Source organism: Macaca thibetana, chromosome 11 (genome assembly GCF_024542745.1).
Source record: "Macaca thibetana thibetana isolate TM-01 chromosome 11, ASM2454274v1, whole genome shotgun sequence".
Lineage (NCBI taxonomy): Eukaryota > Metazoa > Chordata > Mammalia > Primates > Cercopithecidae > Macaca > Macaca thibetana.
Window position 1 is genome coordinate 42,481,337 of NC_065588.1, and position 24,849 is coordinate 42,506,185.

The following is a 24,849-nucleotide window of genomic DNA, read 5'->3' on the forward strand; positions in this document are numbered from 1 at the left end:
TGAAATTTTGAAAGCTGGAAAGCAGAAAGACCTGAACCATAAATTGGCAGTGGAAAAAGCCAAGACCAACTCAGTTTACCTCTCAGAATCTCTAAAAGGCACTGCTGGCATGATTGAAAGTTGAGGATAATGAAAGGGGTGAGCTAAAATAGTGAGGATCTGTTGAACTTTTTTCAAGAAATAGCTAGATTCCCCAGACCAGGTTCTATTCCATAAAGCCGAGTGGTTGGTCCTCTCCCATCTTGACAACAATCTGAATATATGTTCTCTGGAAAGTATACAATATATGTTTCTAGGTGAGAGACAAGGCACAATTTGTGGGGAAGAGGCATACTCTAATGAAAATTGGGAACTGAGTGAACACATGCCTGTTGGGATAATCATTCCAGCCCTTTCCCCCTACTTGGTTCCCAGAAAGATGGTGGTGAGGTCCAGGCCCCCAGAACAGGGGATTGGGAGCTGTTCTCTGGGTGATCTGAACAGCCAAAGAAGAGGGTCCTAGACAAACTGACCCTGGTGGTTCCCAACTAAAGGGCTCGAGAGCATCTTAAGTGAAGCTATTGCGAACAAGCCCCACTCATGTGTCCCAGGCTCAAATCAGCCTTGTTTTTCCCCCATTCTTGAAGATAGCAGATAAAGAGGAATTATCTGACATCTCAGCGAAGAGTCTAAGGTGAAAGACCCCAAAACAAACAAAAATCAGCTTGTACCTCAGGGACACAAACAGCAAAATCCAGATTGTGGAAAACTACACAAATGGCCCAGTTTCTTAAATAAATGGCACAGAATAGAAGGAGAGAAATGGGAAAATATAAATTAAAAGTCTTAAAACACACATATCAACCAATTGCACTGTATGAACCTTATTTGAGTATTGATTTGAACAACTCAAATGTTTTAAAACATAACATAATCAAAGCAATTTAAATACTGATTGTGTATTTGATGATATTAGGGAACTGTTGTCGACTTGTTTCTAGGTATGACATATTGAGTTAAAAGAGTTCTTATATTTTAGCGATATATACTAAAATATTTAGTGATGAAATAATAAAATAGCTGAGATTTGCTTCAAGACAATCTTGGTGGGGGATTGACTAAAACAACCATCCATAGAAGGAAGCAAACATAAAAATCTTTTTCTACTATTCTCTTTACTTTACGTTTTAAATTTTTCATAATGCAGAAAAAAACTATCATTAGAATCCTCAGAGAAGATATTGAAATCATGAAACAGAACCAAAATAATATTAAAAAGAAACATTCTTAGAGTTTTTAAGCTCCTATAAATAAAAAATAGTAACAGAAATAAAACATTCAATAAAGAGGGGAAAAATTGAGGACATATCCCCAAAATTACAGTGAAACATTATAGAAATGAAAATAAAGGAAAGATTAAAAAAATTGAGGGCTAGTCTAGAAGGTCCAAAATCCGGGGGGTAATAGGAATTCATCAACACAAAAATTCCCCAAACTGAAGGCCATGGATTTCTGATTTCTTTCTTTCTTTCTTTCTTTCTTTCTTTCTTTTTTTCTTTCTTTCTTTCTTTCTTTCTTTCTTTTCTTTCTTTCTTTCTTTCTTTTTCTTTCTTTCTTTCTTTCTTTCTTTCTTTCTTTCTTTCTTTCTTTCTTTCTTTCTTTCTTTCTTTCTTTCTTTTTTTTTTTTTTAACGGAATCTTGCTCTGTCACCCAGGCTGGAGTGCAGTGGTGCGATCTCGGCTCACTGCAACCTCTGCCTCCTGGGTTCAAGTGATTCTCCTGCCTCAGCCTCCTGAGTAGCTGGGATTACAGGTGCCCATCCCCACGCCCAGCTAATGTTTTGTATTTTCAGTAGAGACGGGGTTTCACCATGTTGGCAAGGCTGGCCAGGCTGGTCTCAAACTCCCAGGTGATCCAACCGCCTCAGCCTCCCAAAGTCCTGGGATTACAGGCATGAGCCACTGAGCCCAGCCAAGGCCATGGATATCTAAAAGAAAAGACTGTGCCCAATGCCCGACACAACTGATGAAAACAGGCCCACCTCAAGGCACGTCATGTGAAACTGCAGGATACTGGGAACTAAGAGATTTGACAAGTTTCCAAAAAAAAAAAAAAAAAAACTAACAAAACTTAGATATATATAAAAGATCAGGAATCAGAAGCATATAGGACTTCACAACAGAAAAAAAAAACTAACAAAACTTGGATATATATAAAAGATCAGGAATCAGAAGCATATAGGAATTCATAACAGAAGAAAGCTAGAAGGAAATAGAGCAATACCTTCAAAATTCTGAAGAAAAATTATTGCTAGTATAAAGTTCAATATCCAACTAAACTACCAATCAAAGGTAAAAGTCGAATAAAAATATTTTTCAGAAATAAAGGTCTAAAAAACTTTATTTTCAGTCACCTTTTCTGAACAATAACAGCACGTAAGTAAATCCAGAAAGAAGAATAAATGGAATATAGAAAACAATGGATCTAGCAAAGAAGAGAGGTAGAGGAAATCCCCAGAAGGGTGATCAAGAGAGATTCCAAAAGTAAAGTTATCCTTTATGCCTCAGTGCTTTCCTTGTCTGTGAAGCAGGAAATTAATGATAGCAGCCACTTCATAGAGTTATTGTAAGGATTCTGCATAAAACACTTGGAGTAGTGACTGGCACTACTAGGTACTACTTATATCTCTTGTAGAGATACAAGAGTTACTGTTGTTACAATCATCAAAGAATTGACTTTTTACACTAGGTTAATTTATAACTTGATATGTTGCAATAACTTTAAAAAAAGAAATCAATGTAATACACATTCTGAACTGAACATATTCCCAGCTTTGGAATGACTGAAAATAGTCACAGAACCCTAGTGTTTTGGAGGCTGGCCTGGTTCTGAAATTTTTCTTGCACAACTTCCTTGTTTTGAAGAGGAAGGAACTGAAGCTCAGAGTGGCTAAGAAACTTGCTTAAAACTACATAGCCATTTAGAAGAGGAGTTGGGAGTAGCACTCAGGTGTCTCATGTAAATGCACTGAAAACCAGAAGTGTAGCTCCTCAAGCTGTCTACTATACTCAGAGAGTCAGAATTTCACATATACCCCCCAAAATCACCATAGAAATATGTTGTCTAATTCTGCCATATTACCCTAAAACCTGGCACTCAGCTCAAGCAGAAAAACAACTTAGAAAGATGCATTCAGGATGATCAAGAGAGGAGGCTAGAGTTAGGTTCACTGAATTAGGTTGACGATATGGAAGACAATGTATCAAATTCACCATCTTACACAGTCTTTTAATTTTAGAAAGGATGCATTAGTTTACACACACAAAAATATTAATGCCTAATACAGGGTAACATGGATGGGCATTTCTGTTCCTGGAGTAACGGAATGGGCAGTAATATTCTTTTATCTCAGTTTTTGATGTGTTTTTTTTTTTTTTTTTTTTTTTTTTTTTTTTGAGGCAGAGTCTCGCTCTGTCACCCCGGCTGGAGTGCAGTGGCCGGATCTCGGCTCACTGCAAGCTCCGCCTCCCGGGTTCCCGCCATTCTCCTGCCTCAGCCTCCCGAGTAGCTGGGACTACAGGCGCCCGCCACCTCGCCCGGCTAGTTTTTTTTTTTGTATTTTTTAGTAGAGACGGGGTTTCACCGGGATAGCCAGGATGGTCTCGATCTCCTGACCTCGTGATCCACCCGTCTCGGCCTCCCAAAGTGCTGGGATTACAGGCTTGAGCCACCGCGCCCGGCCTGTGTTTTTAAAGGATATCCACACTTTGTAGAATTAGTAACCATTTCAGTCACTGCTTCTAAAGAAATGATGCTCCTGTCAAAAGACATGGCAACAAGGACTATCTAGCCAGGCCAATGAAGAGTATGAGTTTCAAGTCAGGAAACAACAGGCAAGATCCTGGGAGAAGTGCTTTCTCTCTCACCTCACCACTGACACTCATGTGACATTTGAGAGGGAATCAGGCTGGGCGAGAATTTTCTTAGTACAAATTCTATCATCTCACTTAATCTTGTTCCAACCAAAAATAAGCCCTCCATACATTTGCAGAAAGTCCCATTCAACAGTTTGAGATAAAGTTATTTAAAAGAAGATTGCCCATTTTGTTTTCATTGAATCTCAGCGGGAAAGTACATGCTAATTTCTCATCTTCAAAACACTGAAAATTTCTATGCTTCTTGAATATTTATTACAAACAAAGTTGTAATTGCCCTTTGATGTAGTACATGCTTCATAGCAATCCAAATGCCAAAGTGGTGACTGGCTGGGGTTAAACACCTCTTAATATTTTAACTGAGATTTAAAGTCACAGGTAGACTCCAAAAATACCAAAAAAAGTTTTTTTCAAATGTTTTAATCCTTTTCACAAATGCTTATTTCAGTATTTTTGATTAATAAAACGATTTTCTCCTTCCTCTTTGTTGTAAGCATTAGGTACATTTTGGAAAATCACTCAAGCAATAAATATCAAAGTATGTACTTGTAACTTAGCCAAGTTAATTTAAAAAACTATTTATAAATATTTCACATTTCTTCTATGTAATAACAGAAACATACAAAAAGTTCAGTTTTAAAATGGAAAGTACCGGCACGTCAGTACTCACAGAAAAAGTAGGATTCCAGTGTTTGCGAGGGCAAAGGCGAGTCCCAAAATCCCACTGCCCATAATGGCGTTGCTTAGGTTAAAAACAGACATGCCTAAGGAGGTTGTACCTGGAATCTGAACAAAGAAACAAACATTGACACTAAGCAAAATAATCCCCAAGAAAGTTCATCAAACCAAAGCCTTTAAGGCACTCTCAGGAACCAATATGGAAATAAAATTCAAGAAAATCCATTCTTAGTTGTCTAGTTATTTCCTTGAATGGACTTCAAGAGAAAATACATAAGGTATGAGGAATATCCTGGTGAATACAGGTAGTTTTGCTTTTGGTATTATGCTACTTGAATTAAAAAGATTTGTCCCAATTTATATGATTAAAAAAAATACTTCATTCTAAAGATACTTACATAGTCATCACATTTCTTTTTTTCCAAATGGCTGTTTGTGAGACTTCTTCTACTTTCACGATCAGAAATAAACTTGCTGTAAAGACAGGCGTAATATATTTAACCTTATGATAATGATTTTAAGTTTGACATCTTGACTAAATGATTTATTACTCACCAAAACATACATGAGCAGTTACCAATCAGCTCTCTAAGAGTTTACAGCCCTATTCAACCACCAACTCCTCCCAATTTTTTTTTTTTTTTGCCAGTATGTGTTGTCTATATTCTCGTTTTACCACATAAACTATAAGTGCCCCAAGGGCAGGCACTTTGCCTCATTCATTTTTATATCCTGCACTCTACCTAGTACAAAACAATGCCAATAACAGATGTTCATCTTGAGATGAAATGAAAGACAACCGTAAGTCAAAAACAGCTATACATTTTGAATCATTTTAATAATACATTTAAACACTATATACAACAAATTAATTTTTGTATAGTTTTTTTCTCTAAGTGGAAAATTAGATAATATCAAGACTACTATAAATCTGGTATTTAAAGGGATACTAAAGGCAGGTTTTCTTTTGAGCTCAGGTTCTTGGACTACAAAATCGTTAAATAGAAATTCCCTCTCCCTTGCAGAAAAGAAAACAACTGTTTCACTATTAAACATTCCTTCAGCACCTGCTATATGCAAGTCACTGGAACAGGCACTGGGGAGACATGGGGGTATGTAATAAGTGATGCAAACAGGAGGCTATGGGAGTTCAGACTAGGAAATTATGGTGGGGAGGCAGGGCATATGGTCCATGGTGAGGGTCAGAGCCAGGGCTTTAAGAAAGCAAAGGACTTAGAACTTGAGTTCAAATCCTCACTATCTCTGAGGGCCTGAGCATGCTACCTTTGTTTCCTCATCTGAGAAACAGAAGTTAACACTATTATATTATCTTATCAAGTTATTGGGAGAATTAAATGAGAGAGCACATGTTAAACATCAGTCCAGCCCTTGGCACATAGTAACAGCAATAGGTGTTAGACAGTTCTCTCCATGGGGGAAATGGGACTTGAGATGGGAACAATTCAGCCAGGCTAAATGGAGTAAATGATGTACAAATATACAGAAGTAAGAATTTAAAATGCTTTGAGAATCATCAAATATATTCGGGGCGAATATCAAAACTTTATAGCCTAAATTTCTAATTTAAAAAAATTCTCGATTAGAAAACAAATGATTTTGTCAAAGAAAAGTCCAACAACAGATGTTGGTGAGGATGTGGAAATAAAAGGAATGCTTATACACCATTGGTGGGAACTTAAATTAATACAGTCTCTACGGGAAACAGTATGAATATTCCTCAAGGAACTAAAAATAGAATACCATTCAATCTGGCAATCCCACTACTGAGTATCTACCCAAAGGAAAGGAAACTATTAAATCAAAAAATACCTGCATTCATATATTTATCACGGTACTATTCACCATAGCAAAGTCATGAAATCAACCTAAGTGTCCATCAACAGATGACTGGATAAAGAAAATATAGTGTAGATGTATACCACGGAATACTATGTCACCAAAAAATTAATAAAACATGTCTTTTGCAGCAACGTGGATAGAGCTGAAAGTCTATATGAAATGACTCAGAAACAGAAAGTCAAAACCTGAATGTTCTTACTTATAAGTGGGAGCTAAACAATGGGTCCACGTGGACAGAGAGAGTGAAATAATAGACACTGGAGACTCCAAAAAAGGGGAAGGTGGGAGGCGGCAAGGGATGAAACACTACCCACTTGGGTACAATGTTTACTATTTTAAAAGCCCAAACTTCACCACTACGTACTATATTTTTGTAACACAACTGGACTTGTACCTCCTAAATCCATAAAAATAAAAAATTAAATAAAATTAAAAGTCCATGCATAGGCAAACTGCTGCATATATTAGTAAGATATGTTAGGGATGCTTTTTGGCTCTTCTAGTTTGGAAATTCAATTACCTGATCATGGTTAGAACTAACGACAGTGAATTTTTCATTAATAAATATAAAACCACTTGAACTGGACTAGTTTAATGAAGCATGACTATTTAAACTGTACATTAGATTTTCATATACTTTTTTCTGAGACAGAGTCTCAATCAGTCACCAAGGCTGCAGTGCAGATGTTCAATCTCCACTTCCCAGGCTCAAGTGATTCTAGTGCCTCAGCCTCCCAAGTAGCTGGGATTACAAATGTGCACCACCACGCCCCGCTAATTTTTGTATTTTTAGTAGATACATAGTTTTGCTATGACAGCCAGGCTGGTCTTGAACTTTGGCCTCCCAAAGTGTTGGGATTACAGGCATGAGTCACTGCACCCGTTCTAATACACTTTTTTCAACGATGCTGTATATCACAATAAAATGTTTTTAAATGAAACATATGTATTATTGATGTTGATTTTATTCATCGATGTTTTTCATCTTTATCCAAGGGATCTCGTTCTTTTAGGCATTATTTCTCCAAGTTTGTGTTATTTCACCAGGATATACCAAAGTTAGGCAATACACTTATTACAAACTTATGCTGGGATCATTACTTGGTATAAGATATACAATCTGCGGACACTGCTTTTGGCTAGGACCTACTGGGGATCAAAAGGATGTGGAAGAAAAACTTTGGTCTCCTGAAACACAGGAGCTGACATTCCGGCCAAGGAGTGACCATACCAGCTAATACCAGTATAAGAACGTCAGGCTGTGCAGATTAAGATGAGGTAAGGAGTCCAGAAAAGGAAAAAAACAGCATAGACTGGGATTAGCCAGAGGAAACTAAAAGACAAAAGCCTAAGAAATAATATAGAATGTTCTTAGCAAGAGATTGACATGATAAAAGCAATATCTTTGCAGGCAAACTCTGGTGGTTGTATATAGCATTGCTGCTAATGACTGGTTTGGTTTTTCTTTTGTCTTTAAAGTTCTGAATCTTCCACAGAACTAAGATTTACAGATCTGGCTGCAGAATGTCAGGGGAAAGCAGCCTTTCCTTTCACACAGGCAGCCCTAAGAAACGTGGGCACTGGACTTTCCAAAATGAAATTGACTCAAAATATTTAAGTGTTGTTGTCAAAAGACCGTACAGTGTCCCTTGGTATTTTTAGGGCATTGGTTCTAGGATATCCCTCTCTCTTCTGAAGATACTAAAATCAAGTCCGTAACATAAAGTAGCTATAGAATTTGCATATAACCTACGCATATCCTCCTGTATACTTTAAGTCATCTCTAGACTACTTATAATACCCAATACGAATGCTAGGTAAATAGTTGTTATAGTATATTTTAAAATTTGCATTTTAAAATTGTCAATTTGTGTTTGTTTTTTCAAAGATTTTCAGTCCTCAGTGGAATCTGTAGTTGCAGAACCCAAGGATATGGGCAGCCAACTGTATTTCGTCAGGCTAATTTTATTATTATTATTATTATTATTTTAGAGACAAGTTCTTGCTTTGTTGCCCAAGCTGGAGTGCAGTGACACAATCATAGCTCACTGTAACCTGGAGCTCCTAGGCCCAAGCAATCCTCCTGCCTCAGCCTCTCAAGTAGCTGGGACTACGGGCACACACCACCACGCCCGGCTAATTTTTTAAAAAACTTGTGTATGGATGGAGTCTTGCTATGTTGACCAGGCTGGTCTCGGACTCCTGGGCTCAAGTGATTCTTCCAATCTTGCCTTCCCAAAGCACTGGGATTACAAGTGTGAACCACTGTGCTTGACCTAATCTGGGTAATTTTCATAACCAACTCAAGTCTACTAAGTCTATCCAGCAATTTCCCTCTGTCTTTCTTGTGGAGGAACTTGTTTTCCAGAGATAATTTCCATTATATTTAAATTAATAGAAAAGCCTAAACATTTTCAAACAAACCAAACAAAACACCAATAAACTGCCTGTTACGGAAGATCTAAATTCCAGGCCTGGTAACACTCCCCTGTGTTGACAGCAAAGCATAGGTGAGCAGAGAAGAAAGAGATCCAGGCACTGTGACATGAAGGCGCATTCAGCCAGGTCAAACATTGTGCAGCTGAAGCGGATAAAGAGTAAGTCCCTGTGTGACTGCCAGCTGTTTCCTGCAGAACTTCTGCAGAATGAGAATAATGATACTGACTGACAGAGCTGTTTTAATAAGTAACCATTAAATAGTACATTAAAACACACTATTTGTAGAGTGCCTCCTTGATTCTGTCTCTTTCAGTCCACTTTCTGCAACAAGACTTAATAGTTTTTCCCAAAAATCTCCACTGGCTCCCCCAGTGAATAAGCCTCAAGCACAAATTCCTCGCCCTGCAATTCCAGGTACTGCTTAATTTGATTTTGCCTCAATGTTCCAATCTTAGCTTCCCCTGCTCCTCCTAAGAGGGCTGAGGGCTGAGATAAGACCAGCACATTCTGAGAGCAGAGAATGAAAAGCAAGACGGCAGTAGGAATTCACTTTCCCTTGAGGAGGTCCTCTTTCTTCCTCTCAGCCAATCTTTCCCTATCAGTTCAAAACCCTCATCATCCACAAGTCTTCCACACTCTGGTTTGGAATGTTTGGACTGTGACCTACTTACTACTTTATCTGTACCGCACTGTCAACACTGCACTCATCTTGAATTGTGATTGTCCAGTGCCGTCTCTCAGCTCCTTCTAATATGTACCTACCCATACATTAACAACTCAGAGGAGCTCTCCATAAGCTGAATAGGCATCTTCTGTTTAGAAATTAGGGAGTAGCTTAGGCTGGAGGGAAATTTAGCTCAATAAGAATGAAGTACTTAAAGCCTCCCTATTCTCTATATGGTGTTTCAACTTTTTCTTCTCTTTAAGTCTTTACATCTTTGCTTTGTATTTCTATACATTTAAAAAATATATAAAACCAACTTTTTGTAATGGAAAATTCCATTCAAAATAACTAGGTCAAGCAGCTTCTCACAAGTTTCTGTTATCTCACCATTTAAAAGATGCGCTTGCTTGTTACAAAGCACGACCTCTGGCAATATAATTGATGTAATATTTCTCTTTATTGACTTAAAATATGCTATGGATGAAGGTGCCTTTGACATGTGATCTCAGGATGATATAAAGTATTATTAAAAAAGAGTTCTCACTGTGTCTGTACCCATAAAACAGAATCTAATTAACCATTAGGTAGCCAATTGCTCTGTGAACAAACAAAACAAAACAAACTCTACAATGGGTGATTGGATGACCCTGAACAGACAAAGCCTTAAAAATGATATAAGCTATTATACTCAGGTACATTGTGAAGAGAGCCAAGCAGCAGAAAGCTGTTATTTAAAACCAGAAACAAATCAACAGTAACAATCTAATTAAGGATGAGTTGTACAACAGAAAGATAATCTTCCTATTTTAATCTCCTACCCATCAGGTTCTTACTAGATTATAATGTTTTATCTGAGAAGTCATAACATATAAGAGATGAGTGGTTGAACTTAAATGCCCTTTCCCACTCCTTTCCCTGAAACGCTAACATTGTATTAAAAAAGAGAAAAAAATGAAAGGGAAGAAGCAAGTAACAAAGAGATTGGAAAATATGAAAAGGGGGAATTAAAGAAACAGGAACCTAAAGAGAAGAGAAGACTGAGAGGTAAGCAAAGCCTTATTTGATGGACAAATTCCACTGAAAATAGAAAAAAAAAAGACTTTAATTGCAACAGGAGAAATGAAAACAAGAGAAGAATTTCCTGACATGAAAATTGAATACAAGGAGAAGTTATGGAATCTTCTTCCCTAAGGTATAGAAAACACAGAAGAAGAAGAGGGAGAACTTTTCAAGGGTCCTCTCAAGTGATAAAAATTTAGCCCACAAACTCCAAAAGATATATAAAGACAAGTGGATTCAGGGTGTAGTTATAAGAGTTGCCTCAAATTCTTTTAAAAACAAATCTTAATGAAATAATATCAAATTTTGTTAAATAGTTCCTGGGTCATAATAGTAATAACTATACAGAAAGAGCAATAGCAGATAAATATTAAAATACGTGCATATTTGTTTGGGTATACTTAGAATAATCTACTAATGTTTCACCAAATTTAAGAAGCAAAACTAGCAATCATCCAAAACCTAGAGCAATGTTATTGCTTCTTGAGGTGGAGAAGAAAGAAGTGCTTGCCAAAGAAGGGGGACTGCATTTTTACTGACAGACTTTTCTCATACTAAGAGGCTTACTATTGCCAGATACTGTGCCAAGTACTTTACATGGATTTCCTCATTTATTTTCACAATAATTATATGTGGTTGGTACTATTTTTAGCCCCAGTTTGGGAAAATTAAGTAACTTGACCAAAGTTACATTACTATTAACCCATTTATACTGGAGGTTGCATTTTTTGTGTGTGAAAAATTAGGCCTTGACAATGACCTTGAGCAGTAGGATATAAATAAGTCCCACAAGCTTAGCGTTCCAATAATGGAACACTAGGAATAAATAGGCTAAGTAACCTGTTGTGGCAGGGTTTGAACGTAAGCAGGCTAAGTGGAGAGCCTATGTTCTTAACCTACAGATAATAGTGCATTAAACATTCCCCAACAATCCCATGAGGTAAGGTATTATTATTATCCCCATCTTAAAGGGATGGGATTGAAGCTCAGAGCATAAGATCAATAAGATCTATGATAGAGCCAGAATTCAACGCAAGTCTAAATCCAAAGCCATGTACTTTACTCTCTCTCTCTGCCTCTCTCTCAGCCAATACATGTCTACCCTGTAGACATTACCTAGACACTAGGATAGGCAGTCCACCCTGCCTAGACACTAGGATAGGCAGAAGGGATATAAAGATGATTAAGACAGTCCCTTCTCAAAAGAAGTTCACACTTAGAGGTAGAGTCTAGAGCTTTCTACTCAAAGTTTGGCTCATGGACCAGCAGTTATGGGCGTCACCTGGGAATTTGCTAGAAATCAGAATCGCAGGCCCCACCCCAGGCTTACTGAATCAGAACATGCATTTAACAAGGTTTCCAAGTGTTTCATATACACATTAAAACACCAGTTGGCAGCACGGGTCTAATGGATATTTTAAAAGGTATTATCATTCCAGGTACAGGTTTCTATGACTACAGCCCCAAAATTTAGGCATGAAATAAAACAACTGAACTGGAATAAGGGCAGATGTCTGAATGTTCAAATGACACTACTCTTATTTTCAACCATACTTAAAAGAATAATTCTTATTGTATCCAGTTGCGAAGTTTCCAGGCAGAGCTATCAGCTAGATGCCAAGTAACACAACATCAATGTTTGTTTTCAACATTTTCTCCAGCTTCCTAAAAGTTCACTGTTTGGGGAGAAGTGGTTTTCTTAGATTCATATAATTGGACCTACCCTCCTCTCACAAATTTGAGAAAGCCATAGGAAGAATGAGGGGTATTTAGGTGCAGTTTTTGTAGGAATCATGGACTACTAAAATATGCCAATACAGTAAGCCAGATAACCCAATAGGGACCTTCAATAAAACTGGCAAGGGTCTTTTTCTTTATTAGCTTCGTGCTATAACATGTTGCTTTTAATTGTCTTGGAGCCAGAAATGAAACAAGAGTCATGAACTGAGTCAGAGAAGGAGGGGAAAAAAAAAAACTCATCACACTGCATTTGCAATACAGGAACCAAAAGCCAACAGACCTCCCTCTGTACCAACGTTTGCCCTGGTCGGAGACTATAGGGAAGTGAGCTCATCCGGGCAAGGTGCCTAAGTCGCGGGTGAGAATGGATGTTTCTCCCATCTACCATAAGTGGTGATCATCTAAAACCTTGACATTTTTAGTAAGTGACACTTTTAAAAATCAAGTTGAGATTCTAAACTGACTATTATAAATGACTCCCACCTTTAAGGCCCTTGGGGTTTGGATTGCTTTGATAATGGATTGCTTTGATAATTTTATAAAACCACAATGTCCTACTTGTGAGAATTCCTTCCACTGTTCAGTGGAGGTCAGTAGGGACTACTGAACCTTCCAGGAGTACAGCACATAAAACGGCCCTGGTAGCATTTAATAGAACTATTAAAGACTAGCTTTTTACCAATGCCCAAGCATTATAACCAGAGGGAGGAGGGTAGAGTAAAAATACACAAATTTTAGACAGACCTTTGTGTACCCTTGGATAAGTTATTTTCTTTCTCTGAACCTTAGTTTCCTTATTTGTAAACGGAAATTTTACATTTTTCTTATTTGCAGAAGAATACCTGCTTTGCATGGCAGTTATAAGGATCTGTGGTAGCATATGTAAAATCTCTGGCACTTAAGAAATGGGTATTATTATTAATAATTACTCAAAAAAGGTGAAAGAAGTAAGTACACTTGAGTCCCATAGTAAGAAACATCACCTAGCACAGTTGACAGTACTTGGATAATAATGAGGAAGAGTGTTTGAGTTGAGAACTTAACCTCTAAGAACATTTAAAGGAGGAAAAAAGGAGAGACAAGGCTGGAACTTCTGAAAATCCTATGCTGGACTTTTAATCACACATTTTATCAGAATGTAGACTATCAGAAATGATTCCTACAAAGATGCCTGGTTAGTTGGCATAATATTCTTATCCTTTCCCATCCCAATTTCCTTTTGACCCTCCTAAAGTATAACATTATAGGTGTTCTAACAGTCCTGCATATGCCACTCTCTTTTCCTAATCTTTTAGGAGGCTGTGCCGCTAACTCCCAAGCTGGAGGGCTTCCTGCTAAGCCAGTTAGACAATCAGTGGGTCTAAGAATGCCCCAAATCATTTTTTTAAAAAGACATTTGGTTCTACTCTTGTAACGTAAGCAATAAAGACCCAAGGGTTGGAAGGACTTGCCTGAGGACACAGCTAGTGGCTGGGAGCTTCCGGGCCAGCACTCTTCCTACCCTGACCCTCTACTTCTTCCCCATTGCTTCTCCCCTCAGTCGTGGTCGCTTTCCTTCTCTTTCTCTTTTATGTACTATGTCTCTATTATAGTTCCTCATAGAGTCATTTGGGTTCAACCATTATTATTATTTAAAATCCATACTACAAATGATGCTTATAAGGATGATACACTTGTAGTTTAACACAGATTCATTAGCAAATGCAACTTTGACCATTTCTTGATTAAAATATGTACAGATGACTGTAGTACACGTTTGAATATGGGATGCAGTGAAATTCCAGTAGTCTGTTTAATTCATAATACAGAGCTTGGTTGGGGTTCAGTGTATTCATACATTTTTATTAGTCTCAATTGAAAGATTTTAAAAGATGAATAAATTACTTTCCTATTTGCTTCATCTGCTATTGCAGACTATGCCCAACAGATGTCACATAAGAAATTCAAATTGCATCTTCAAATGGAACATAACTTTAGTAATGAATAATTCAACAGAATAACTAAAAACCAGAATAATTTTTATAGCCGTTTCTTTTTCTTTACCTTTTTTTTTTTTTTTTTTTTTTTTTTTTTTCCGAGACAGAGTTTCACTCTGTCGCCCAGGCTGTAGTGCAGCAGCATGATCTCGGCTCACTGCAACCTCCACCTCCCAGGTTCAAGCGATTCTCCTGCCTCAGCCTCCTAAGTAGCTGGGAATACAGGCATGAACCACCAAGCCTGACTAATTTTTTGTGTTTTTAGTAGAGACAGGGTTTCACCATGTTGGTCAGGCTGGTCTCGAACCCCTGACCTCAAATGATCCACCCACCTCAGCCTCCCAAAGGGCTGGGATTACAGATGTGAGCCACGAGCCATTTCTTTCACTAGGTAGGAAGTGTTAGTGGAAAAATACTCACCTATTTATCTGACCATTTTCTACTTCAGTGAAATCATTGGAATCATTGCTAATGTTATCATCTTCAGGCACTGTCATGTTTTGCAACTCAGTTAATTCGAGTCCACTTTTGAAATGCATCATGGTTAGAAAGTATCTGTAGTTTGAAAATTAGTCCAAATTTCTCCTGTTCTGAGTGTATTTAGAAGTAGATACCAAAAATGGAAGCTTGACACCCCTAAAATATAGCAAAATAAAAAAATAACTAAACATATGAAAACACTACTGATTAAAAATAAATTACCACAAATAAACAAGTAGTTAATTTACTGATTATACAACTTTTACATGTTGCTATTAGATGCATTAAAGCAATCTTTGTCTATCAAGTTATGGAGGTGTATCTAGATTTTATGCCTTTTATAAATTTCCTTCCACTTTAAACTATACAGTGAATCATGTCCCATAATCTTACTGATCAGGTTTATAAGAACATCATGTTAGTTGTAGGTAACAGAGACTCCCTTTTATGATATGAAGCAGGGTTGTTGTTGTCATTGTTGTTTTTTGAGATGGAGTTTCGCTCTTGTTGCCAGGCTGGAGTGCAATGGCACAGTCTCAGCTCACTGCAACCTCTGCCTCCCTGGTTCAAGCAATTCTCCTGCCTCAGCCTCCCAAGTAGCTGTGATTACAGGCGTGTGCCACTATGGCCAGCTAATTTCTGTATTTTTAGTAGAGACAGGGTTTCTCCATGTTGGTCAGGCTGTTCTCGAACTCCTGACCTCAGGTGATCCCCCCTCCTCGGCCTCCCAAAGTGTTCAGATTACAGACATGAGCCACCGCGCCTGGCCTGAAGCAGTGTTTTTAAAATGAAAGTGATTCAGTTATTTTAATGTGTCAGATCACAGAGCACACATATAGCTGGGTACAGACTGCACAGACACAAAAGCACCTTCAGTTTAGCAATCCCAGCTTAAAAAAAAAATGCAAATCCTGGGATCAAGTACCCAACCTGGTAGTCAACCAGTAAACAACAAATTTATGTTTTGAAATTTTGCAAGTAGTGTATCCATCAACTGCAAGAGATTAAATCAATCTCTTCAATGAAATCACTTTATGTCAGGGAATTAGGGAATTAAAAACTCATACTCAAAGGATTTGGTTTAATCCATCTGCTACTATATTACTCATCAGAAATGAAAAACTTCCAGAGTTCACATTTTCTCCCATATGGATGACTGTGGTTTAAGTTTCTGTGGGATCACCCATAGTAAGTAGGGAGGGAGAAAAAGAATTTTGGGGGCACAGCAGCTTCACGAATTAAAAAGCAGATGGCTTGTCTATGGCCATGCCACCCTGAATGTGCCCAATCTTGTCTAAAAAGCAGATGGCCACAGAGGCAAATGCAACTTCAAAAGCAAGGCCTATAATGCATGGGGAGCCTCGCTGTGATACTCTCAGCAAAGTGCTGGGGACCATGGAATGAAGGAGAATGTCAATGAGGTGTTTTTTTTGTTTTTTTGGTTTTTTTTTAATGTCATTAGCAAATTCCCTTGGACAATGCTTTGAACTTTGTCTGATCCTAAATTCCATAAGATGGCTGTAGCCTAGTTAAGGGTCAAACCCCAATGTGCCCAACTAAGTAGTATTTCAAGAAGCATCTTATTAATTTCTATTATTTTGAAGATCCACAGAAAGTGCCCTAGAATGATAACTTTTCCAGGTACCCCCCTCTTTTCCTCTTTCCATAACCAGGCCACACATTATTCTTTTCATTCACACAGTCTCCTATCTAGAATAAAACTTCCCTGGTTTCAGGATCCTGTAATGTGCCATAATACACACATGTTTATAACATCTCAGGTTCCAGGAGCCTCGTCTTGTCTTCAGGGCAGGGCACCTCCTCAAGAAGGAAGAGAGCCAGGACAGGGAGATTTGAGCCCCATGACTCCTGGTCTGAGGCTGATTCATCTAACCAGAGTGGTGGTGCTAGAGACTGGCCCATCTCTGATTGTTTCTGGTACCATCATGCAGTGGTGATGTTTTACCATCTGCCTTATTTTGCAAAAGCTGAAATGAATTTAAAATGGTTGAGCCCCATTCTTACCCCTTGCCCCTCTTTGATGAAAGCTGTCCAAATGGGCTAGACTGGGTAATTTCTAAAAGTCTTGCCACATTGACTCCCTCCTGTGTGACTACATCCCAGGCTACTGAAGTGATATTACAGGGCTGATAGAAAGTTAATTCAGTGGATGGCATTTCCAATCTGGGTTAAGGAGACTTTTCTCTCCACAAAATGGAAGGAAATAGGGCACTAGATAAAAATTGTCTGCAGTGAGAAAGGATTGACTAATAATAGATCTTGAGTCTACTGTTTAAATTTTCATATAAAAATACATATGTATGTATATATATGTGAGTGCGTGTATGCATATCACACACACACATGCCTGTGTGTGTAAAACTAGTAAGAAATAGAGAAGAAGGCAAAAGAATGAAAACAACAGATGAAGTCCTGGCCACTAAAATTAGGTCAATATTATGCAAATGCTAGTACAAATTAATCACAAAGAATAATTTTTTATTATTATTAAATAACCTCTCTGAAACCTAACTTGTTCTTGAAAATCAAAATAGAAATTGAAGGGAAAAATTAACAAAATTAATGACACCTCTCACCAAGGCCACACTTGAAAAAATAGTATAAATTCAACTTATCATATATTTATTGAGTACTAAGTGATGAAGGGATTGAAAAAGCTTGAAAAATGTTAAATGCAGGGATCTCAGGCAGCTTCATAGAAAAGTCACATTTGGATTGGACCTTGAAATTTTTTTTTTCCTACTTCTAAAAGGAATACAATGACTGGGCATGGTGGCTCACATTTGTAATCCCAACACTTTGGGATGCCAAGGCAGGTGGATCACTTAAGCCCAAGATTTTGAGACAACATGGCAAAACCCCATCTCTACAAAAAACAAACAACAAAAACAAAACAAAACAACAACAAAAAAAACAAAACAAAATATTAACTGGGTGTGTAGCACGTGCCTGTTGTCCCAGCTACTTGGGAGGCTATGGTGGGAGGATCACCTGAACCTAGGGAGGTCAAAGCTCCACTGAGATGTGATTATGCCACTGTGCTCCCGCCTGGGCAACAGAGTGAGACCCTGTCTCAAAAAATAAATAAAAGTAACACATACTCACTGTAAAATCTTCAGAACAGATACTGTAAAAGAAATTCTACCACCCCTAAATGGGCCACTGTTAAGATTTTTCTTCCTTTTTTTCTTCCTTTTTTCTTTTCCTTTCCTTTCTCTAGCTCTAGCTCTTCTTCCTTCTCTTTTTTAAGTTTAGCATTGGTGATTTTAGATTGTTTTTAGCCTACTTTTTTTCATTGAGTATTACATTATAAGCATTTTGAAGAACAGAGGTGATTCTTTTAAAAATATTATTTATTAATAAATACTAATTTATTTATTAAAAATAAATGAATAAATGAATGAATGAATGAATTAATACAGGTTTGGTAGAAAAGTTAGAAAATACAATTTTTCAAATGGCATAAAATGAGCAAAAAGAAAAAAGTTCACCTGTTATCTCAGCAAGCAGAGACGATCACTCTCTATATATATTGTTGTATGGCCTTCCAGGGTTTTTCTATGCACATAGATATAGTGCCTGGCACACAGTAGACACTCAATAAATATCTGTCAAATGAAAGAATGAGTACAAATAAAAAATATATACACATTTACAAAAATGGAAATTATACCAAACATTGAGTTTTTAAAACATTTTTTTCTCTTAAGATATCATTTCCTATCCTGAGTTATGTCAGTAAGCACAGATCTATATCACTACTGTTGATACTTGGTTAACTCTGCCAGAAATTGATATCTAACCGGTTATTGCTGGACATTCAGACTGGTTGGTGGAGAGGAGATTGACAGATGGAGATGGGGCCCGAGCTGAGACTTCTCAGTGGAGGGAGAACATGGTCAACAGCACAGAAGTGGGAAGTGCAGATTGAGTTCAAGAAACAAAGAACTATAGTTTCACTGAAAGATAGAAATAATCATCAAGCTATATGATTAATTAAAAGGCAGACTAGGGTCATCATATGAAGATCTTGGTGTTAACACAATCATAATTACTATCTGTCAACATTTATAATAGGTTACAAATTAAAATTTATTTAGCACAGAACATTTCTGATCCTTACCACAATCTTGTGAGGTACTTAAGGAAGGCATCAATTTCTTGGTATGCTTATTGGTACAATTTATTAATAGTGCCAATGTAAAATACATAATCTTGCTATTTATACTACATGGTGTTATACATCAAAGGAAAGGATACACAAAGAAATTTATCTGGCCTTAAGTCACCTAGAGCCTATTTAACCAAGCGAGACTAACCTATCTAAAATGACACTGTACCTCAAAACATTTGCATGATATAGACTAAACTACATGGCAGAATGAAGAATAAGCCCAGTTCAGAGACACACACACCTACACAGTGCATACATGCATGAAGGAGGGAAGGAAACAAGGAAGGAAAGAAGAAAGGAAAGTAGAACGGTGGAGAAATCAATGAGGCCAGGAGAGATCAGGTAAGGCTTAATTTAATAGAAATAGGACCTGAACTGTGTCTAACAATAGGTAATATTTGATTGGAGGAGAGGGAAGACTTTCCTTGTACTGGGAACAGTACTGACAGCCTAATTGCTAACACTTTGTGGTGGATTGGTCCACTCAATATTTGTTGCCACCTCTTTTTAGCCCAGTTCTATAAAGGATACAAAGTTGAAAACTACATTTCCCACACTCCCTTGCAGCTAGGGTTCTAGATATAATTTAGATTCCACCAATGGGAGAGTGGTGGTGGCCAGAGCAAGGCATCCACTTTGCTGGTACCATTCTAGCAGGTGCAGCAGCAGCTGGTAGCCCTGGCGCCAACAGTTGTGGCTATGATTCCTGATCATCAGATCTGGCTTAAGTGATGTGTTCCTGGAGCATGCACTTGAGATAATGGCTTCCTGATTTCCAGACTTCCTGAAGGAGGCACAGATAGCATTTAACCTTAGCAAGCCAGTTGCATGTGTTGTTATGCTAATTACTCCTAGAGGCCCAGCCTAGAGAGTGCACTGCTAGTAATTTTAACAAATTTTTAGACACTGAATTCCCTGTATTAAATCTGTTTTCCTCAGCATAAACAGATCTCTGTTAAATGAAACTAAACCCTGACTGATATCCATCCTTAATTTTATTTTTCCCTTAAAAAATTGTTTTTATTACTGGAAATTTTAAACATGTGTAAAAGAAGACAATGGTATACTGAACTCCCATATACCAACTTCAATCATCAATTCAGGCCTGTCTTGTTGGATTTTTTATGCCCACCATCACCTGGAATTATTTTGCAGCAGGTCCTTGATATCATATCATCTGTAAATATCTCAGCATGAATTTCTAAAAGGCAAGAAGCCCCTTCTTAAACAATACCACTGCATCACTATCAAAGTTAAATAATGACAAAAATTGGGTAGCACTACATATCTTGCCACATACAATTAATTCTAAAACTTGTTATGAATCATCATTGGTTTCTTATTGTGAAGAACTAATATAATCAGACCTCTCCTAGCTCAACTCCTAAGAATCAATTATAAAAGCTAGGTCAGTGATTTTTAGAAAGTATTAATAGACATTTCTCCAAAGAAGACATAAAAATGGCCAACAAGTATGTGAAAAGGTGCTTAACATTATCAATCATCAGGGAAATGCAAATCCACACTGCAATGAGCTATCACGTCACAGCTCTTAGGACAGCCATTATCAAAAGCCAAAAGATAACAAGTGTTGGCAACGGTATGGAGAAAAGGAAATCTTTGTACACTGTTGGAGGGAAGGTAATTTGGTGAGCCATTATAGAAAACAGTATGGAAGTTCCTAACAAAATTAAAAGTAGAACTTTATTGGTTTATATGACACAGTAATCTCACTTCTGGATATATTCCCAAAGAAAATGAAATTACCACCTCATAAAGACATGTGCACTGAGCCTGGAGAGGTCGACACTCCACTGAGCTGTGATCATGTCACTGTGCTCAGCCTGAGAGTGAAACCCTGTCTCAAAAAATAAATAAAGTAACACATACTCACTGTAGAATCTTCAGAACAGATATTGTAAAAGAAATTTGCCACCCGCAAATGGGCCACTGTTAAGATTTTTCTTCCTTTTTTTCTTCCTTTTTTCTATTTATTTCCTTTCTCTAGCTCTAGTTCCTCTTCCTTCTCTTCCTTAATTTAGCACTGGTGATTTTAGATTGTTTTTAGCCTACTTTTTTCATTGAGTATTATATTGTAAGCATTTTGAAGAACCGAAATGGTTCTTTTAAAAAATATTATTTCTTGATCTCTGTTGTGTTCCGTTCAAAGACGGCCAAATACGAACAGCTCCATTCTGTAGCTCCCAGCGTGAACAAAGTAGAAGATGGGTGATTTCTGCATTTCCAACTGAGGTAACTGGTTCATCTCATTGGGACTGGTTGAACAGTGGATGCAGCCCACGGAGGGTGAGCCAAAGCAGGGCGGGGTGTTGCCTCACACAGGAAGCGCAAGGGGTCTGGCAATTTCCCTTTCCAGGCCAAGGGAAGCCATGACTGACTGTACTAGGAGGACACCCCCACTCAAATACAGTGCTTTTCCAAAGGTCTCAGCAAACAGCACACCAGAAGATTGTATCCTGCACCTGGATCAACAGGTCCCACGCCCACAGACCCTTGCTCACTGCTAGCACAGCAGTCTGAGATTGACCTGCCAGCCAGCAGCCAGGCAGCAGCCTGGCAGCAGGAGGGGCGTCCACCATTTCTGAGGCTTGAGTAGGTAAACAAAGCAGCCGAGGAAGCTCAAACTGGGTGGAGCCCACCACAGTGGAGCAAGGCTTGCTATCTTTATAGACCCCACCTCTGGGGACAGGGCATAGCTGAGGAAAAGGCAGCAGAAACTTCTGCAGACTTAAACATCCCTGTCTGACAGCTCTGAAGACAGCAGTGGATCTCCAACAATGTTAGAGCTCTGATAACAGACAGACTGCCTCCTCAAGTGAGTCTCTGACCCCTGTGTAGCCTAACTGGGAGACACCTCCCAGTAGGGGCTGACTGACACCTCATACAAGCAGGTGACTCTCTGGGACGAAGCTTCCAGAGGAAGGATCAGGCAGTAATATTTCCTGTTCTGCACTATTTGCTGTTCTGCAGCCTCCGCTGTTGATATCTGGGCAAACAGGGTCTGGAGTGGACCTCCAGCAAACTCCAACAAACCTGCAGCTGAGGGACCTGACTGTTAGAAGGAAAACTAACAAACAAAGGGGAATAGCATCAACATCAACAAAAAGGACATCCACACCAAAATCCCATCTGTAGGTCACCAACATCAAAGAGCAAAGGTAGATAAAACCACAAAGATGGGGAGAAACCAGAGCAGAAAAGCTGAAAATTCTAAAAACCAGAGCTCCTCTTCTCCTCCAAAGGATTGCAGCTCCTCACCAGCAATGGAACAAAGCTGGATGGAGAATGAGGTTGACAAGATGGCAGAACTAGGCTTCAGAAGGTTGGTAATAACAAACTTCTCTGAGCTAAAGGAGGATGTTTGAAGCCATCACAAGGAAGATAAAAACCTTGAAAAAACATTAGACAAATGGCTAACTAGAATAAACAGTGTAGAAAAGACCTTAAATGACCTGATGGAGCTGAAAATCATGGCACAAGAACTACGTGACATATGCACAAGCTTCAATAGCCGATTCGATCAAGTGGAAGAAAGGGTATCAGTGACTGAAGATCAAATTAATGAAACAAAGTGAGAAGAGAAGTTTAGAGAAAAAAGAGTAAAAGGCAATGAACAAATCCTCCAACAAATATGGAACTATGTGAAGAGATCAAATCCACATTTGACTGGTATATGTGAAAGTGATGGGGAAAATGAAACAAAGTCAGAAAACACTCTTTAGGATATTATCCAAGAGAACTTACCCAACCTTGCATGGCAGGCCAACATTCAGATTTAGGAAATACAGAGACCACCACAAAGATACTCCTAGAGAAGAGCAACCCCAAGACACATAATTATCAGATTCACCAAAGTTGAAATGAAGGAAAATATGTTAAGGGCAACCAGAGAGAAAGGTCAGGTTACCCACAAAGGGAAGCCCATCTGACTAACAGCAGATCTCTCAGCAGAAACTCTACAGTCCAGAAAAGAGTGGGGGCCAATATTCAACATTCTGAAAGAAAAGAATTTTCAACCCAAAATTTCATATCCAGCCAAACTAAGCTTCATAAGTGAAGGAGAAATAAAATCCTTTACAGACAAGCAAATGCTGAGAGATTTTGTCACCACCAGGCCTGCCTTACAAGAGCTCCCGAAGGAAGCACTAAACATGGAAAGGAACAACAAGTACCAGCTGCCACAAAAATATGCCAAATTGTAAAGACCATCAATGCTGTGAAGAAACTGCATCAATTAATGAGCAAAATAACCAACTAACATCATAATGACAGGATCAAATTCACACATAACAATATTAACGTTACATGTAAATGTGCTAAATGCCCCAATTAAAAGACAAAGACTGGCAAATTGGATAGAGTCAAGACCCATCAGTGTGCTGTATTCAGGAGACCCATCTCACATGCAAAGACACACATAAGCTCAAAATAAAGGGATGGAGGAAGATCTACCAAGCAATTGGAAAGCAAAAAACAAACAAACAAACAAAAAAAACCAGGGGTTATAATCCTCGTCTCTGATAAAACAGACTTTAAACCAACAAAGAACAAAAAAGACAAAGAAGGGCATTACATAATGGTAAAGGGATCAATTCACCAAGAAGAGCTAACTATCCTAAATACATATGCACCCAATACAGGAGCACGAAAATTCATGAAGCAAGTCCTTAGAGACCTACAAAGAGACTTAGACTCTCACACAATCATAATGGGAAGCTTTAACACCCACTGTCAACAATAGACAGATCAATGAGAACGAAGGTTATCAAGGATATCCAGGACTTGAACTCAGCTCTGCATCAAGTGGACCTAACAGCATCTACAGAACTCTCCACTCCAAATCAACAGAATATACATTCTTCTCAGCACCACATTGCACTTATTCCAAAATTGACCACATAGTTGGAAGTAAAGCACTCCTCAGCAAATGTAAAAGAACAGAAATCACAACAAACTGTCTCTCAGACCACAGTGCAATCAAATTAGAACTCAGAATTATGAAACTCATTCAAAACCAGACAACTACATGGAAACTGAACAACCTGCTCCTGAATGACTACTAGGTAAATAACAAAATGAAGGCAGAAATAAATACGTTCTTTGAAGCCAATTAGAACAAAGACACAACGTACCAGAATCTCTGAGACACATTTAAAGCAGTGTCTTTAAATTTATAGCACTAAATGCCCACAAGAGAAAGCAGGAAAGATCTAAAATTGACACCCTAACATCACAATTAAAAGAACTAGAGAAGCAAGAGCAAACAAATTCAAAAGTTAGCAGAAGGCAAGAAATAACTAAGATCAGAGCAGAACTGAAGGAGACAGACACAGAAAACCCTTCAAAAAAATCAATGAATCCAGGAGCTGCTTTTTGAAAAGATCATCAAAATTGATAGACCACTAGCAAGACTAATAAAGAAGAAAAGAGAGAAGAATCAAATAGATGCAATAAAAAATGATAAAGGGGATATCCCCACCAATCCCACAGAAGTACAAACTACCATCAGAGAATACTATAAATACTTCTACACAAATAAACTAGAAAATCTAGAAAAAATGGATGAATTCCTGGACACACACACCCTCCCAACACTAAACCAGGAAGAAGTTGAATCTCTGAATGCACCAATAACAGGCTCTGAAATTGAGGCGATAATTAACAGCCTACCAAGTAAAAGAAGTCTAGGACCAGATGGATTCACAGTTGAATTCTACCAGAAGTACAAGGAGGAGCTGGTACCATTCCTTCTGAAATTATTCCAATTAATGGAAAAAGAGGGAAGCCACTCTAACTCATGATGATGAGGCCAGCATCATCACG

General features: G+C 38.2%; 1 protein-coding gene across 3 annotated transcripts in view; it reads right to left on the reverse strand.

The window, feature by feature from the left end:
• The window catches only part of SLC38A1 (solute carrier family 38 member 1), an 87,359-nt gene that overhangs the window by 42,736 nt on the left and 19,774 nt on the right, over window positions 1-24,849 (reverse strand). For all 3 annotated transcript variants that reach the window (XM_050746914.1, XM_050746912.1, XM_050746911.1), the window contains 4 exons: window positions 18,323-18,439; window positions 14,751-14,966; window positions 4,991-5,066; window positions 4,585-4,700 (listed from right to left, as the gene is read on the reverse strand). In XM_050746914.1, coding sequence (XP_050602871.1) covers window positions 4,585-4,700; window positions 4,991-5,066; window positions 14,751-14,872 — 314 coding nt within the window. In that variant the 5' untranslated portion in view covers window positions 14,873-14,966; window positions 18,323-18,439. The remainder of the gene's footprint in view (window positions 1-4,584; window positions 4,701-4,990; window positions 5,067-14,750; window positions 14,967-18,322; window positions 18,440-24,849) is intronic.